The sequence below is a fragment of the Palaemon carinicauda genome, chromosome 24, assembly GCF_036898095.1.
Source record: "Palaemon carinicauda isolate YSFRI2023 chromosome 24, ASM3689809v2, whole genome shotgun sequence".
Lineage (NCBI taxonomy): Eukaryota > Metazoa > Arthropoda > Malacostraca > Decapoda > Palaemonidae > Palaemon > Palaemon carinicauda.
This window is the reverse complement of record NC_090748.1, coordinates 107,938,569-107,956,865: the sequence shown is the minus strand read 5'-3', so window position 1 is coordinate 107,956,865 and position 18,297 is coordinate 107,938,569. Positions and strand designations below refer to the sequence as shown.

The 18,297-nt window shown below is 41.7% G+C and overlaps 3 protein-coding genes across 4 annotated transcripts in view; 1 reads left to right on the top strand and 2 right to left on the bottom strand.

Moving 5' to 3' along the window:
• The window catches only part of LOC137618261 (LYR motif-containing protein 4-like), a 43,215-nt gene extending 34,792 nt beyond the window's left edge, over positions 1–8,423 (top strand). Inside the window, exon 3 of the mRNA XM_068348423.1 lies at positions 8,167–8,423. Coding sequence (XP_068204524.1) covers positions 8,167–8,217 — 51 coding nt within the window. The 3' untranslated portion in view covers positions 8,218–8,423. The remainder of the gene's footprint in view (positions 1–8,166) is intronic.
• The window catches only part of LOC137617955 (neither inactivation nor afterpotential protein G-like), a 193,188-nt gene that overhangs the window by 73,548 nt on the left and 101,343 nt on the right, over positions 1–18,297 (bottom strand). The gene's annotated exons all lie outside the window — the stretch shown is intronic.
• The window catches only part of LOC137618259 (vesicle transport protein GOT1B-like), a 42,764-nt gene continuing 35,819 nt past the window's right edge, over positions 11,353–18,297 (bottom strand). For both annotated transcript variants that reach the window (XM_068348422.1, XM_068348420.1), the window contains one exon: positions 11,353–12,623. Coding sequence is in view for 1 of the 2 variants with exons in the window: in XM_068348420.1 (XP_068204521.1) it covers positions 12,582–12,623 (42 nt within the window). In the remaining variant the exon portion in view is untranslated. The remainder of the gene's footprint in view (positions 12,624–18,297) is intronic.

Here is an 18,297-nt window from a genome sequence, read left to right as displayed (position 1 = left end):
GTCTCGTGAATGGAATGCTGACATACTTTACCCAGACAATGAGACTCATGCTTTCAGAGGGAAAACTGACTTTTCTAGCTCACCATTAGGTTAACTAGTAGGCCAACCGTTGAAGCGGCATCTTTCTTGAAGCAAGTTGGATCATAGTTATGTGGTAGTGGGTTTCAAATCACTAAACTGAAGTGTGATATCAAGGCAGCAGTGGAAACTTTCCGTGCCTATGTGCCATATCCCTGAAGATTTCATGCTCTCCAAAGGCTATTGCGGATATTCCTTTGAGATAAGCGGTGAGGAGGAGACGCCAAACTTAGCAGTACTGTAACCGTCCTCCAGATGTCACTAGTATGGGGATGTCTGTCATGCCATTGGTGATAATGGGGCAAAGTCCTTGAAACATGTGGCTTCAGGACAGTAACTTTTTGCCCTTCGTAGACCACGGCTCCATGCCCCACATCTTGCTAATCAAAAGCAATCAGGACGTACTTTCTAGCATTGTAGAGAGCTCTGGCCACGTCAACAGACTTAAAAGCAATGCTGGAGTAGAATGCACTTAAAAGTTGTTTTAGATGGGTCTCTGGAATCTTAATGTATAATTGGGGCTGGAGACCGGTTATTAAATTCACGATGAAAATTGTACAGTCTGTACTTACTTCCATCAGTGGAAGAGACCATTCTTTTGGTGAATCTGAACATGTAATTTCAGATACTTGTTTATCAGTCCTCTTGAAGTATACAGTATACACTGCCTCCTCTTCGGAGCAGTGTACTATTTCAGTAGTGCTTCATACAGTCCACCGCTCCGAAGATATTCATACTTAAGACATCAAGACTATACCACCAGTTAAGACATTGACCGAGTCTTTTCAGACACCTTACTAAGGAAACTACTTCTGGGTGTCTCTACCAGAATTTTATTCAGATGTCCAAAAACTATAGTAACTCTTCAGGAAATATGAGACGATGAAAACCTTGGGGAGTCTCGTTTGACTCCTTACCTCCAGATATGCTTCACTACTTCGATACAATGTGACGGAGCACACACCAAGCAGACCTGGTCGTGTTAGGCATATGGTCAGTAGTTCCTCACTCTGCAATCATTTCGAGGACATTTGATGAGACACTATAGCGCTAATGAGTGACAATACTGTAGTGGCTTCCGTCGTCAAGCAAGGTGGCAAGATCACTTGGCCCCTTTTCAACTTGACAAACCAGATACACTGTATGGCCAAGCCATGCTGAGGAGCTGTTAATGTGGTATATTACATGCAAGATCATTCTACTAGGATACTCCCTGTTGCCAGAAGCAGGTTGTAGAATGAGACTGGTCACCTTGTGTGGCCAAAAAGTTTCATGTCCAATGTCTAAGCAGTAAATTTCCCCGAGAGGATGCCTGCCTTCCGGTACACATGGCACTTCCTAGTTATAATTTTCCTTCGGTTATCTTATTTCTGATGATCAAACAAGTTTTGATCATTTGTGTCTCTACACTAGTGTCTTCAAGATAGCCACAAGTCATTAGTGCTTTTATGAGAGGTCCCGGGGGAATTGCTTTTGCAGCCTATTCTTCCTTGTTGGTGGCAGCTTCAGAGGAATTGCCAATCTTCGAGTGAAGTTTCTAACACTTAATGTACGGAGACTAGACTTCATCTCCTCTAAGAGAAAGACTCCTTTATGAGTCGCTGCACAGATGTCTAGTATCACCTGCAACAATCCTCCACAGCTGTCTAACAAAGTGAACCATCTTTTGGTGTCGTAGATGGGGTACTTCTCTGCAAGTTTATATTCTTATATGAACAAAATCACAAATTTTAAATAATTTGTATTTTTCCTAACAGTACTTACCTCGAACTACTTTCTTAGGAAACTTATACCTTAGGAGGTGGGAGTGGCCTTCTGGACCTAGAGATCGTTGAACGCAGGGAAATATGGGAACCTAGATAGGAGGCTAGGTTCTGCTGACCCAAGAGAAAATAGGGAAAACTACGCAAAAAACTACCTTAGTGTCTTGAGTAACTCGCCTCTGTAACAATTCCTTGGCGCCGTATTCTTTCACTGACAGACGTGCCCCATGGCAGGTGATGGATTTAAGGGTCGTGTATGGGAAGGGGCAAAAGGGGTAAGGAAGGAACCTGTGTCTCTTGGACTTACCGCCCGCGGCTTCCCCGGGGCTACACCTTAAATCTTTTGGAGCGTGGAAATGACTGGACCGAGCGAGAACCCGATTTCTTCGAACAATCCTTTAGGTAATGAGCCGTAAAGGTAGATTGTCTGGACCATGTACCTGCTCTCAGGATCTGGCCCACTGCCATGTTCCTTTCAAAGGCCAACGAAGTACTCAGGCCCCTAATGTCGTGGGGTGTAGGCTTTCCAGGAAGAGAGACCCCTGAGCTGCTGTATGCTCTCATGATCACCTGTTGCAGCCAGAAGGAGATCGTATTCTTGGAGACCGGCTTCTTCACCAGTCCTGAGGAGACGAACTCTCTTGATCCCAGGGCGACGGTTGGCCCTCCTCTCTAGGTATTTGTGTACCGCTCTGACAGGGCACAGTAGCAAGTCCCTCGGGTTGTCCGACCCCGGGATAGCTGGCACTGAGAAGCCCTCAAACCAAGGGTCACAAACCGCTGGATTCTGAGTCTTGGCTACGAAGGCGGGTAGGAACCTGAAGGTAGCTTCTTTCCAGCCCTTCGAGTGTGAGACCTCGTACGACAGACCATGAATCTCGCTCTTTTGGCCGAAGCCAGTCCTAACAGAAAGACTGTCTTGAGGGTAAGTTCTTTGTCTAGGATGTCCTTGAGTGGCTCGAAGGGCGGTTCCGAAAGCATCTTCAGTACTCTAGCTACATCCCACTGGGGCACTCTAGCGGCCTGGGAGGAACACGACTGCTCGAAGCTCTTGATGAGCATTGAGATCTGTCTGGAAGAACCTAGGTCGATGCCTTTCAGGAGGAAGACTTAGCCCAACGCCGCCCGGACTCCCTTAATGGCTGGGATGGACGTGCCCACTTCGTCCCTGAGATAGACCAGGAAGTCTGCTGTCTCGTGAATTGAGGCCCCCAACGGCTGTATGTTCTTCGAGGAGCACCACTTTTTAAAGGTACAGTAGCCCACTTCGCCTGGTATACCGCGACTGACGAATGTCTCAGGTACCCTGACATCCTCGCTGCAGTCTTCGATGAATATCCTTCCTTCCTCAAGAGACGCTCGATAACCTCCACGCATGAAGGCGGAGAGACCGAGGGTTTTCATGGAACCTTTGGAAGTGAGGCTGCCGGAGAAGGTCTGGTCTGTCCAGAAGAGGCCAAGGAGGAAGGCGTGCCAGTCCCTTAGGTCTGCGAACCATTCCCCGGCCACCAGGGCGCTACCAAAGTCATCCACAGGTTGTCCGCACGTCTCACTCTGTTGAGGACCTGCCTGAGCATCCCGAAAGGGGGGAAGGCGTAAACGTCGAGGTTGTCCCAATGGTGTTGGAAGGTGTCCTCGAACGCTGCTGTTGGATCTGGCACAGAACAGAACAGAACACGGGGAGCTGTGCATTTAGTCTCGTGGCGAAGAGGTCTATCACCGGAGTGCCCCACTTCAGGATGAGGGTCTTGACCACTTCCGGGTGTAGAGACCACTTGGAACCTAGCACTTGGCCCATCCTGCTGAGGCAGTCGGCCAGGACGTTCTTCCTTCCGGGGATGAATCTGGCTGTGACCTTGATCTGTTCCTCCTCTGCCCATTCCAGGAACTCCATTGTGAGATTGCACAACTCCCTCGACTTCAGTCCTCCCTGCTTTTTCATGTAGGCCACCACCGTGGCGTCGCACATCAGGGCCACTGTGTTTCCTCGGAGAAGAAGGACGAACTCCCGCCATGCCCTTTGTACGGCCATCATCTCCAGCACGTTGATGTGCAGGTTCGTCTCCTCGACTTCCCATTTTCGAAGATGGACACCCCAACCCTCCTTGGATGCGTCCGTGAACAGCAGCATCTCCTGGGAGCCGGCTGCGAAGGGCATTCCCTTGAGGGTGTTCGTTCTGACGAGCCACCATTCCAGGACTTTCTTCGTCTCCGGGGACACCGGGACTACACAATTCCAGGACTTTCTTCGTCTCCGGGGACACCGGGACTACCTTGTGCGGGGAATCCCCCTGGTTCCAGAGCTCTCACAGGTTCCACTGCACGCCCCTGAGCTTGAGCCTCCCCTGGGGGACTAGCTTCTCTGACACGAGGTGGCCTATCAGTCTTTGCCAGTCCTTGGCTCTCCTGGGCTGGCCCGACAGGAAGGGCCGGAGTATCTGTTCTAGGTTGTCCAGTCTCTCCGCGGAGGGGAAGGCTCTCGCCAACCGGGAGTCTAGGACCATCCCTAGGTAGGTCATCCTGGTGGAGGGTATCAGCCGAGACTTCTCCAGGTAGATGATGATAACCAAGACGTTGCAGAACTGCAGGAGCTTCGCGCCTTGCTCCTAAAGTGCTTCCTCTGAGTCTGAAAGTAACAACCAGTCGTCTAGGTACCGAATCAGACGGATGCCCTGTTCGTGTGCCCAGGTTGAAACTGTTGCGAAGACCCTCGTGAAGACCTGAGGAGCTGTCGACAGTCCGAAGCAGAGGGTTCTGAACTGCAACATCTGGGTACCCCATTTCACCCTTAGGTACTTCCTGCTGGAGGGATGGACAGGGACCTGGAAGTAGGCATCCTTGAGGTCTATGGACATCATGAAGTCCTCCTCCCTCAAGGCCTCTAGGACCGACTTCGGGGTGTCCATCTTGAAGTCGGTCTTGCACACGAATTTGTTGAGGGCTGAGAGGTCTATGACCGGTCTCCAGCCCCCTGTCGCTTTCTCCGCCAGGAAGAGCCTGCTGTAGAACCCCGGGCCTGGGTTCCTGACTGGTTCTACTGCACCTTTCGCCAGCATTGCCGAAACTTCCTCCTGCAACGCTGCTCTCCTTAAGGGGTCCTTGGGTGCCAACTACTCCGCCTGTTGATCTGGGATCAGAGGAGACGGGTCCGCTAGGAAGGGCAACCTGTACCCCTCCTTCAGTACTGCTACGGTCCACGGATCCGCTCCGTGGTCCCGCCATGCTTGCCAAGATTGTTTGAGGCATCCCCCCACCTGAGGCTTCGGCAGGAGTAGGGGGTGCCTCCCCTCCTACGAGAGGAGCGGCCAGAGCGTCCCCTCCTGGAGCTCTAGTAGGACGGTCTGAAGGCTGTCTGCTGGGTCGAAGCTCCCCTACGGGGGGCTCCGAAGACTGGAGCCAGGTCGCTGCCGGGGCGTCCCTTCTGGGTTGGTTAGGTGAGGCGCGGGGAAGGGTGAGAGACGTCTGAAGAGGGTCTCCTATGGGTAGGTCTTCTTGCTGGAGGGGGCCTGGGCTCTCCCACATCCTTCAGTTTCCTGACCCTCTCCACCGTCTCTTCCACAGCCTTCAGGGGGAACATTGACTCTCCCCACAGGGGTAAGTTCCTCAGGGCTCTTGCTTCCCTGTCCGGAAGCTTCCTGACTAGCTTACTGAGTACCATATCCCTCTTTAGCAGTACCCAGTTGGCTGCCTGCGAGAGGGACTGGTAGAACAGGAACTTGAGGGCCTTTCCCCCCACGAGCTAATCAGTTCCTTTAGTAAGGCCTGAAAACCCACTAGTGTGCAGGCCCACCAGTCTAGCCACGATGAAACGTTGACTAAGTCCAAGGCCAAATCCTCCATCATGGAGGCCTCCGATGGAGAGAAGCAAACTGGGGCGGAGAACGCTCCATCTTCCGAGGCCCCCTGGCTTAGGACGGCGATTGCTGGTTCCACTGTACAGGGGCCTGCACGGCGCCCCTCAGGGAGATAAAATCGCTTCTGAGCTTTGAGACCTTGGAGAAGTTTGGAGGTGCTCTGACTCTTGGGGGCGTCCGCATGGCTGGCTACTACCTTGTTGATATGTTCCATGCCCAGCCTAACATCTCTAGCCAGGGGAAGAGCCAGCGAGGGCCTCTGCTGGACGGGGATGTCCACCAACCTGCTGAGGCCAGAGAACCAGTCTTCATCCGTCGCGGGCTTTGGCTTGTCTAGCCTGTGATGGCTCCTGATGAGTGCTAGCACTTTTCTATAAGCGGAGGCTTCGGGTGTTGAGTCTTCCGCTGGCTGGTCCTCTGCCTGAGAAGGTACACCTACGACGGGGGGACCCGGTTGAGGTGGTGGCATCTTCTTATCATAGTACGACTTCGGCGGTTCTGGGCGGAGAACGGGCATCGCTGCTGGGACGGAGGCCTCTGTCCTGGACCTGTCTCTCCCTACGGAGGACCACGCTGCTGCGGGCTTCCTCATGGTCACCTGCTGTGTCTCACGCTCCAGACGGCCCATCGAAGTCTTGGAGGCTGGGACACGGCTGCCAGGCTGAAGGGGCGACTCTCTCCGCTGGGTGGATGGAGTCGTAACCTTCGCGGACTGGAGCCTGAAGTGAAGATTTTCGCCGATTCTTGGACCTGCTGTAGGGGACGTACTTCTTGGAGGGAGAACGAGCTCTTGGGAACCAGCCAGAGGTACTCGGGTTTGCTGGAGCTCCTAGGAGGTGGCTGCGCGGGATGGCAACTCGCACCCATTCCTCTCTAGGAGTATGGCTTCTCCTGTGCTTCCTTCTGGGGGATCTAGAGCGCCTCCTGGCGTGGCGAGACCTGGAACGGGACCTCCTCCTGCAGGACCTCTCTCATCTCCTCTTTGGGTCCCTCGGACCTCCGTCCTCCGAGGAGAAAGAGTACGACTCGAAAAAGGAGCCCGAAGATCTGTAGGACCGGCCCGAACGGTCCGAGTCATCCCTCGCCGCTGGTGGTTCTCCGTGTCGATCCGTTGGTGACGAGGTCTCCAGGAAGACGGGAGGGAGTGTTGCTGAAGGCGTTGAGGGAAAGCGAGGCAACTTTTTACTGGGAAACCACACCTCGAATTCTTCCTCCAGCCTCATGGGCGACCTGAAGGGCGTCCTCAGTGGCGCCCACGCGAGGGGGTCCGACGACGGCGAATCCTCCTCCTCACCGTCTCCCCCGGCTGCAGACGTACCTGAAAAGCATGCCCGTGAAGCGGGGGAAGAGGCAGCAGCCGCCTTCCCCCACATAGGATCATCGGAAGAGACGGGCCCTGCTGGCACCAGGACTCCGTCCTCCGAACACACTCCCGTCCCTCCCTCAGGCCCCCCCACTTGCCTGGACTGACATATCCCCACTAACAGGCATCACAGCCTCCTGGGGAAGAGCAATGGGCCGCTTCCCCGCAACGGACTTACCTCGTCCCCTACTCTGGGTAGGGGAAGACGGCTGCAAAGCTCTATCCGAAGAGGCATCGGGCGAAGCAAGCGGCGAGGAGATGTTCGGCTTCTTAGGCGACCCCTTGTTCTTCTTGGTGCTGTAGCGCACCCACTGCACCTCGTTCCAGGACACACACTCTGAGCACGTGTCTGTAGGGGAACAAATGCTGCCCCTACACGACGAACACAAGGAGTGAGGGTCGACCTCCGGCTTAGATAGGAAAGCCCCCACAAGATTTACCGGCCACAGGCCCGGGACAACAGCGGGGATGTTCCATAACGAACTAGCAATGCACCTCGAGACACAGGAACACAGAGGGAAAGGGTGGGACACAAGGGTCGCACTGGGTAAGGAGAGCGCGTCGAGATGTTATCCACGACGCGACCAGAAACTTACTGGTGACCGAGACCTGAACGAGCACGCTCTCTGACCCCGGGTCGCCCCATGGCGCGTATCACTCCGCCAGAGGTTCCCTCGCATAGAAAACGGGAGTAGGGTAAACTACACAAAATTCTGGTTGGTTGGGAGGAGATCCCAGATACTCCTAAGAAAGTAGTTCGAGGTAAATAATCCGTGTTGGAACAAGTACAAATTATAGAAGTAAATTTTTCTAGCTATACAAACCAGAGTCCTCCAAAGTTAAGTTTCCTACCTTACTGGAACCACCCCTTTCAGTCCTAAACATAAGGTCAAAAGTGAATAATCTCCGAGAGGAAAATGGTTGGGCTACACACCTGTGCACATTGTCATAAGTACCTCAAAAACAAATAAAAATGGATATACCTCCACTGAAGACATATCCCAGTTTTTCTATTTCAAAGGAGTCTGGCTTTTGTAGCTAAATACAATTTTTTTTTACTTTACATTTTGTATTTGATGCAAAATTATTTTTTTTTTTTCCATTTCAGGTTGTGATTGGTAGTTTATATGGACACCCAGATTTGATTATTGAGAAATAATGGTTTAATATAGGCCTACCTTATATGTAGTAAATGTTTAAATTTATTTTTACCAAACGATTAAATGAATGTCTTGATTAACAAAATGCTAAACTTGAAGTCGTCAGTGAATTCTAAAGATCTAGGAAGAAGATTGACATATATACTAGTGGAGAAAGATTATTGCATTTCCCATTTTATAAAAAATAAAGGGTTTTGATCTCTTATTTTTAACAGGCATATATTTAATTCTCCAATTTTAAAAGATCTGAACTAAACAAAATTCACTGAAAAAAATGTTTGCTACCATGACCAAATAATGTTTGTGTTTTATGTTTGTTTGTGTGAAAAGAATATAGAAATGACATTGTCTGCGACTCGATAGCTACCTAAAACTACATCTTTATGTTTCATTTAATTAAGCTATGTCGAATATATTATTTATAGTTACAAATAAAGTTTTTTAAATGTCTTGCCATCTTATATGGACATAGAAAAGGCACAATTAAGAAGCCTTATATAAAAACATTGCACATAACCAATATCTTAAGTGTACCTTGTAAAAAATACTTATTTTTCAGCCACTTTTTACAACATTATTACTATACAACAAGAGTAAGTTTGAGAGATATGAAAGAAATAGTTTTTTGTGCATTAAAAATATATTGTTTATAAAGTTAATGAAATTGAATGTTTAATGCTGAATATCTGATGCGGGTCATAGTTTTTACAACTAAAGTTTTGTTTGTGCAAGGAAACGATATTGTGTAAACACATGTTTTACTACTTTACAATAGTTTGATATGCTATACTCATAACTGGGTTCATGTGTATTGGGAATTTATTCCTCATCAGTGTGCGAAGCAAAATATAACCTTTGAAACGTGAACATATCCAATTTATTTGTAAAGTTTTATTGCAAAAAACTCACAACCCAACTGTAAATTATTAAAATCCTAATGACTATATTTCATCCTGTATTTTTAAACTGAATGGAATGAAAACTTTAAATACATTGCTTAAGAAACTTAGATTCAAATTTACCACATTATGATCATTGCTCCTGCTTTTCATAGAACTTAGAACTGATATCATTTCTACAAGGTCATTTCTAGACATGGTGTTACTGTTAACCCTTTTACCCCCAGGCTATTTGGAAATTTCCAACCCTTAACCCCCAGGGAGTTATTTTTTTCCCAGCACACTTTGCAGTATATTTTTTTTTAAATTGCTCTAACAGCCTTAATTTTTGTCATAGAGAGGTCAGGTTGGTCTCATTCTCTTGGAAAATGCCTGAATTATCTAAAAAATTTATCAAAAATCTAAAAAAAAAAAATGTTATTGCATTTTTATGCAAGGATGTACCGGTACGTCCATGGGGGTAAAGGGATGGCTTTTGTGAAACGTACCAGTACGTTCTTTTGGGGGTAAAAGGGTTAACAAATTTTGTGTTGAATAAGTTCCAAATTGGGAGCAAGGTTATAATAATCATCAAAAACTTTTGGACACTTGCAATACCTGTAATAAGTTTGACAATTTCTAGAGTACATTTGTTATTAAATCTATACAATGGGTCTGCTGAAACCTTTACATGTTCTCTCTCAAAGAAAATCAACTTAGTGTAAACTATGCTCAGAATTTAGATCTAATTTAGAGTAAATGGGAACTTTTGGAGGGTCTAAACCAATGCTCATATTAATGTGGTAAAAAAAATTTAAGTTGAATATGCAAATGTCTTCACCTAGCTATTCCATATATAAATACTTTTGTTCAACTTTCATAGTCAGAATGCACAGTACTATACAGTGAACATATTGTCATAGAATGCTCAGTACTATACAGTGTACATATTGGCAGACTACTGTATACAGCAGTTTATAATCTTCAATGTAAAATTAATGTAAATATTATACATACTATACTGTTATACATACTATACTGTAAACCAGTTTATCTAATAAAAGTAAAATAAAAAAGTGTGTGTGTGTGTTCTCCTAGTAAATGCCATCACATAGAGTATATGTTACATTACATGGACATAAAAGACAATAGACCATTTTGGCTGAAACTTTTAAATCCTTTGCCATGCCAAAGAAAGGAAGAGATAAAATTGTCCCAGAAGGAAACATCACCTCCATTACTTAAAATATAGAAGTTTTATAAAATTCAAGGAAAATGTTACAAGGATCACCAATTTATAAAGTAAATAAGTGGTAACATGGAGGACCTAACCTTTCTAAGAAGAGTAAGGAAATTCATGACCAGAATCGAAGGATTTCTGCACAACACAAGAGATAATAAGAGCAGCATCAAAAGTACTAAGGCCCTTCAGAAGACCAAACTGCAAAGTAGGGAACAAATGATTAGATTGGATTTATAGTCCAGCACTGAGGAATAAACAGGTCAATACACAATTGGGGAAAATCCCACATGAGCACTATGCAGTAAAAAATGCAAGTGTAGCCGAGTTGAAGGGACACAGCAAAAGCCATCAAGTAATTCCCGACAGTTCACCTAACATTCAGACCTCATCACTGGCAGTATGGGCTAAGAATTCCATAAGGTGATATTTATGGGTATTTAATTATATTAACACCAAATACAGAACAGGCTTTGATATAAAAGAAAAAGCCATCAGAGTACTACATAGGAAATCGAAAATTCACCTGAAATGATCAGTCTCAAAGTATTCCCTGTTCTTTCAGAGTACTCCACAGGGAATTGAAAATTAACTTGAAACAATCGGTCTTAAAGTTTCTCCTTGGTATATAAAGTATGCTGTGATGAATGTGTTCTTGAATCATCCCATAAAAATGAGCGATTCTATGCAAGATACAAAGAATCGATGATTAAACTTCATAAATGAAAACCTAATATTCTTCAAATGAAAATTGCAAGTGTCGTGTCTCCATGGTCACAACGTCAAGAAGCTCCTGAAGGAGCGTGTATATACTCACAGGTGATAATGGTGCAAAAACAACTCTCAGCCAAGTTAGATTGTGAGTGATGTGCATGAACAATAGAATTTTATACATATAAAAAGGGTGTCTTAAATCCTGTATTGTAGGTCCACTAATATTTGCCTTTGTCAATATACCTGAAAGAAAAATAAACTTTTACATTATACATTGCAATCAGGAACAAGAAAAACAAATGTTTAGTTAACATTCAGATACAAATCATGTAATTCCATCACAACATTCACTGTTAAGAAATCTGATCTACATGCTATCTCACGAGATAAAAATCTCCAGAACTAATGAGAAATGATCTATATAGCTCTGACTGCAAAGGCAACAGTATCGTACATCATAAATAAGGGACAGGTTAACTGGCAGTTCCTCTCGACTTCGGAAAAAATATCTGGGGGATATTGTCTTGTTGGCTCAACACTAACCTTATAACCCCAAAAATTTTATAAATAAAAAAAAAAAGGTTTCCAAAATAGGCTATAATATAAAGAAAATTATTTTGGATTTACTCATGTACTGTATTGCAAAGAAAACTTGCATCGAGTTTAGTTACAATAGTTCATTCATTTCAATACTATCATCAATACAAGCCTGTAAAATTGCCTCTGACTGATTTAATTTCAAGAGCAATCAACAACTTTATATTAGTTTGCAATTCCAAAATCACTGGTTCCAGAGGTGAATTTTCAGAGAAATATTGCATAATCTTTCATTTTGAAACTTTGCAAAAGTTATGAACATTAGCTGCAAATGATATCAAGGCTCCTACATTAGCCTCTTTCTTTTTTCTCTCTAATGTGCATATAACATGTGCTGCTGGAAGGCCGGTCAAAGAAACTTTACAAGCATAGCCTCGACTAACAAGATCAATGTTGTTTACCACACGCATTACCAGCAAATTGAAACACGGCAAAGTTTGGAAGTTAATCTCTTAGTATTCGTGTATAAAAATTATTTTCCCGGTACAAACGCTGTTGGTCATTTATGTATAATATTCATAGACTAACATATGACATACATGAATGAGAATATGACTCCATAACACATGAAACAATGAATAAGCACATACTATGACTACCGGTACCATAATGTTAAACATTTATAGACAGCCACGAAAATATACAGAATTGGATTATACCCTATGATGGTATAACGCCCTGACCCTACCTTCAAATATAAGTGTTTATTCATTACTTCAAAAAAGAAAAAATTTATCTTGTACTTTTACAGATAAGTAAGAAAACAAGAAAAAGTCATGGGATAGAGGTATAGAAAAGGTTTTGTGATACTCTCTCCTACATGACTCAATACTCCAAGTTCTTGCTATATCTTGGGGGGGTGGGGGGGTTTGAATATGAACATCGTATGGCAACCGTCTTCGTCTGAAGTATTTACAGCATCTACATCTCATTCTCATACGTTCATTTTGGAATCCCCAGCTATTCGGTCCATATACTGGAAAACAAGATGGTTAGTTTTAATATCATTGCACGTTAAAACAAAGAAATTGGCTAATGGATCAATCATTGAGTTTGAAAACACAAGATGAAGAATGTTGGAGCAGAATTATTTAAAAACACTTAAAATAATTCTGTACAGTAATATCAATGTACATTTACAGTACACAATTTTTGGAAAATACCAAGACGTGTAACATTTATATTCCAATACCTATCGTGTAACATTTATATTCCAATACCTATCTAAGAAACAGAAAAATTAAAATTTATTTTTTATGACAATTTAAATATAATGAATATTGAGAAAACCACTGACTGACTCACTTCAATATATAAGAATAAGTTTGTAGCCTAATATTTAAAGAAAAAAAAGGCAGACTTAATCAATTTATTTTCCATGTGAAGATTTAGCAGCACTATTGAATTTGATTTATAAATGAGTGTACAAGCAGGTTTAATAGCATATAGTCATTTAATCGGTTATAATAAGACCTCTCTCTATGATGTACCAGAATTATGTTCATTCCATTACTATACACTGTCACTTTTAGTCTAATAATAATCAACATCAGATATAGAAATTCAAAGTTAACTATTCTTATTATTATTATTATTATTACTTGCTAAACTACAACCCTAGTTGGAAAAGCAGGATGCTATAAGCCCAGGGGCCCCAACAGGGAAAAAGAGCCCAGCGAGGAAGGAAACAAGGAAAAATAAAATATCTTAAGAAGTGACATTGAAATAAATATTTCTTATATAAACTATAAAAAAAAATTCAACAAAACAAGAGGAAGAGAAATTAGCTAGACAAACATTCCATGCAGCAATTTATCTTTGCCTAGACACGGCGATTCATCGAGTTCCAGCCAAGGATTGCAAAAACCAGGAGCTAGGTATTACTTAACCCTTTTACCCCCAAAGGACGTACTGGTACGTTTCACTAAACTCATCCCTTTACCCCCATGGACGTACCGGTACGTCCTTGCAAAAAACTGCCATTTAAATTTTTTTTTGCATAATTTTTATAATTTTTTTTGAGAAACTTCAGGCATTTTCCAAGAGAATGAGACCAACCTGACCTCTCTATGATGAAAATTAAGGCTGTTAGAGCAATTTAAAAAATATATATACTGCAAAATGTGCTTGAAAAAAAATAACCCCTGGGTGTTAAGGGTTGGAAATTTCCAAATAGCCTGGGGGTAAAAGGGGTAAGAATGTAATGCAAGGAATACTCATACATATAACATAACAACAATTCAAGGTTTCTGGTTTGTTCCTTCTAGCTTGGAAATAAGGCTTCCTACTCTGCTACTTTCAAGAAATTGCACAAATTTTTTGGCAAATCACATGTCCATTAAATGCACAATGAGAATAAAGTATTTAGAGCAGTAAAATTAATTTGGTTTCATTAAAAGCACAATGAGAAAGAGCTATTTAGCAGAGTAAAATTAATTTGGTTTAGTTCATTAACTGCCCAATGAGAATAAGCTATTTAGAGAAGTAAAATGAATTTGGTTTCACTAAATGTACAATGAGAATGAGCTATTTAGAGGAGTAAAATTAATTTGGTTTCATTAAATGCACAATGAGGATGAGCTATTTAGAACAGTAAAATTAATTTGGTTTCATTAAATGCACAATGAGGATGAGCTATTTAGAACAGTAAAATTAATTTGGTTTCATTAAATGCACAATGAGGATGAGCTATTTAGAACAGTAAAATTAATTTGGTTTCATTAAATGCACAATGAGGATGAGCTATTTAGAACAGTAAAATTAATTTGGTTTCATTAAATCCACAATGAGGATGAGCTATTTAGAACAGTAAAATTAATTTGGTTTCATTAAATCCACAATGAGGATGAGCTATTTAGAACAGTAAAATTAATTTGGTTTCATTAAATGCACAATGAGGATGAGCTATTTAGAACAGTAAAATTAATTTGGTTTCATTAAATGCACAATGAGGATGAGCTATTTAGAACAGTAAAATTAATTTGGTTTCATTAAATCCACAATGAGGATGAGCTATTTAGAACAGTAAAATTAATTTGGTTTCATTAAATGCACAATGAGGATGAGCTATTTAGAACAGTAAAATTAATTTGGTTTCATTAAATGCACAATGAGGATGAGCTATTTAGAACAGTAAAATTAATTTGGTTTCATTAAATCCACAATGAGGATGAGCTATTTAGAACAGTAAAATTAATTTGGTTTAGTTCATTAAATGCACAATGAGAATGACCTATTTAGAGCAGTAAAAGTAAGATACACCATAGTATACTGCTTTGATTGGGGATGGACTCTAGAGCATAAAGGTACGATTGTTTACTGAATGAAAATGGAGGTATAAGACACAAAATCCTAAAATAAGAGGGCCATAAACAAACAGCAAATTGGAAACGTACCAGCATGCATACAGCCGTAAACAAATTTATTAAATACTTTTGGGAATGCTCTCTAGGACAAATGGAGATATTAATGCCAAATTTTGACATTCTATATGCATGGAAAAGGGTTAAAATAAGTAAAAAAGTGTCTTGTTAGTGAAAACTGACGGTATGTTTACAAATATTTTGAAAGCCATGAAATATGAAGATGAGAGCAAGTGTTGGATCCATTTTTCATTGCATTTAGAGTACAGTGTTCACTTTCTTTTTAGGAATAATAGAGGTATGACTTCTATTAGTATTATTACTATCCAAGCTACAACCCTAGTTGGAAAAGCAAGATGCTATAAGCCCAGGGGCTCCAACAGGGAAAAATAGCCCAGTGAGGAAAGGAAATAAGGAAATATATAAATGAAGAGAACAAATTAACAATAAATCATTCTAAAATAAGTAACAACGTCAAAACAGACATGTCATATATAAACTATTAACAATATCAAAAACAAATATGTCATAAATAAAAATTTGTGAAGCCTTCATTATGTGGAAAACTCAAAGCGAATAAACTCCTATCGGTGGAAGTGGCTTCTCATTTTAAATGTATTCCTTGTAGAGGACTCGTACGCTCCTTACGCAAGTGATATGCCGAGTGTATGCGGTTACATAAGTAACTTATGTCTGAATACTTACATTAGCAGAGACTACGGCTAACAATAGGGAAGATAAACAAATGAAATGAGATATTCCTCGTTTTGGGATCAGTTTCCTTAGTTTCCACTACACCTTTCATTTTCCAAGAGAGTTTGGGAAAATTATAAGGGACTCATACTTCAATAACAATAATAGTGAAATAGAAAAACTGTAATGACATTGAAAATAATTTTTCTTTTATATATACACATTATAAGCAATCAAAGCTTTAGAATTTATATAAAAAAAAAAAAAAAAAAAAACGGGTCCCCATATCGATGCAACTCGGGAAAAATTCAGTCAATATTTTACTGTTTGAACATTTTTCTCTACCTAAAGATTAAACAAGATTATTTTTCCCATCTTACACGGTACTGTCTAATCCATCTTTCTCAAGGAGTATGAAAGGTAAAACTCACAAAAAACACAGGTCGAGTATCCAGACCTAAAACGATCCTACAACAAAGAGAGATGATGTGTATGAGTCTGACCATGAGGGTGGTAAACATGTACTGCATGTTCTCCATCTAGGTAACTATGACAAACACTGCATTGGTGAGAAATAGAATAAGAAATGAACACAGAAAAACATCACACAATTGTGTTAATCTCTCTCTCACATGCTGAGGAGAAAGCTTTAAGTGTGAAAATAAAGGACATATCGAGTAAAATTAACTAAGTGAAGCACTAATGCTAAATTATAAAGTGGGATGCACAACACTGAAATTCATAAATCATGATGAAAAATGTTAGGGACGAAAACAAATATACAGGGCGGGCCTCCACACAGGCCAAGGCGTCCATGGGGGAGATAATAACCCTTTTACCCCCAAAAGGACGTACTGGTACGTTTCACAAAAGCCATCCCTTTACCCCCATGGACGTACTGGTACGTCCTTGCAAAAAAATGGTATAAAATTTGTTTTTTTTCATATTTTTGATAATTTTTTGAGAAAATTCAGGCTTTTTCCAAGAGAATGAGACCAACCTGACCTCTCTATGACAAAAATTAAGCCTGTTAGAGCAATTTAAAAAAAAATATACTGCAAAATGTGCTGGGAAAAAAATAACCCCCTGGGGGTTAAGGGTTGGAAATTTCCTAATAGCCTGGGGGTAAAAGGGTTAAGTATTTCTTCTATGGTTGCCTCACTCAAAATATTAAACCATCACCATTTTAAAATTATGAACATAGTCCCTAAACCCAAAAATAGCAAAATCTCAAGCAACAGTTTGTGTATAATGCATTACCTACATTTAGGCAGAATAAAGCATTATCGATCATCCCAAAATAAATATCGCCAATCACCCATCCAATAAAGCCATAATTATTAAATAGCAGAGCAAAAGGAAAATAAACACGATGCCCAATAATAACTTGAGATAAATTATTAAATATAAATCACAACTTTAACAAAATGGTTACATTTGATACAATGTGATCTACAGGACAGAAGTTAGTAACTATGAATAAATTACAGTAAGTCCACTCGATCAGAGCTTTCAAAAATAATAACCTCTGTTTCCAATAACAAAATGGTTTGAATAAATGCAAAACAGATGACAAATGAATAAACTTTTCTTAATATTGCTCTAGGAATTCATGATACCTTATGTAGGCTAGCTCACTGCTATCTGCAAAATCAGCCAACTGAAACGCAATGGAGAAGAAGCAGGGTTGAGGCTTACGAACCGAACGGCTAAGTTAATTACGGTATATTGAACCCGACAAACTTTTCATCTTGGTAACACACCTTGGATAACTTTTTGCTCTTAAGTAGAGGAGTTACTGTATACTCATTATGTGAAAGCTAAGCAAGAAAGCAAATTAAATTACATGGTAAAACATCTTGATAAAAACTTTCAAATACTGTAAAAAGAAAAATAAGGTCATGTGATTCTTGCTTTTTTCTCAAGAAGCTTAATAAGCTAATGAAAAATTAAGTTTTCTTCCTGTGATGACTAAAGAACCTAAGAATTCTGTTGGCCGTGAGTCAATCTATTCTCTATTTGGGGATGAAGGCAGCATACGTTCACCCTCCCACTTTTTCATCAGAGAAAAGCTTAGCCCTGTCAGACTCTTCTGAACTGGTTCAATACTTCCCAACCTTCAACACTTCATTTTACATTTATAAACAACTAGAGGGGCACTCAGTAGAGGGCAGTCCTCCGCCGCGGCAGCCCATTTCTCAACCTTGACCTTTGACCTTAACATGTATTAATTGGCGTGGATTTTCATAAACTCAAATATGAACCAAGTTTGGAGTCTCTTTGACAATGATCTCCAAAATTATGGCTGATTACATGAATTGGACATTTTGCTTGACTGTGACGACCTTGACCTTCCAAAATTTAATTTCTAGCTTTTTACATAACAGTTAATCACTGCAAGTCTTATCATTCTACGATTAAAATTGTGGCCAGGAAGCTGTTCACAAACAAACACGCACAAACAGGGGGTTAAACATAAACCCCTTCCAACTTCGTTGGGGGGTAACAAAAGAATTTGAGCCATATGACTGGTCCTGGTGTCGAACTGGCCATTCAGCACCAAGGTGCAACAGGATAAAATTCCCACAGCTGCAA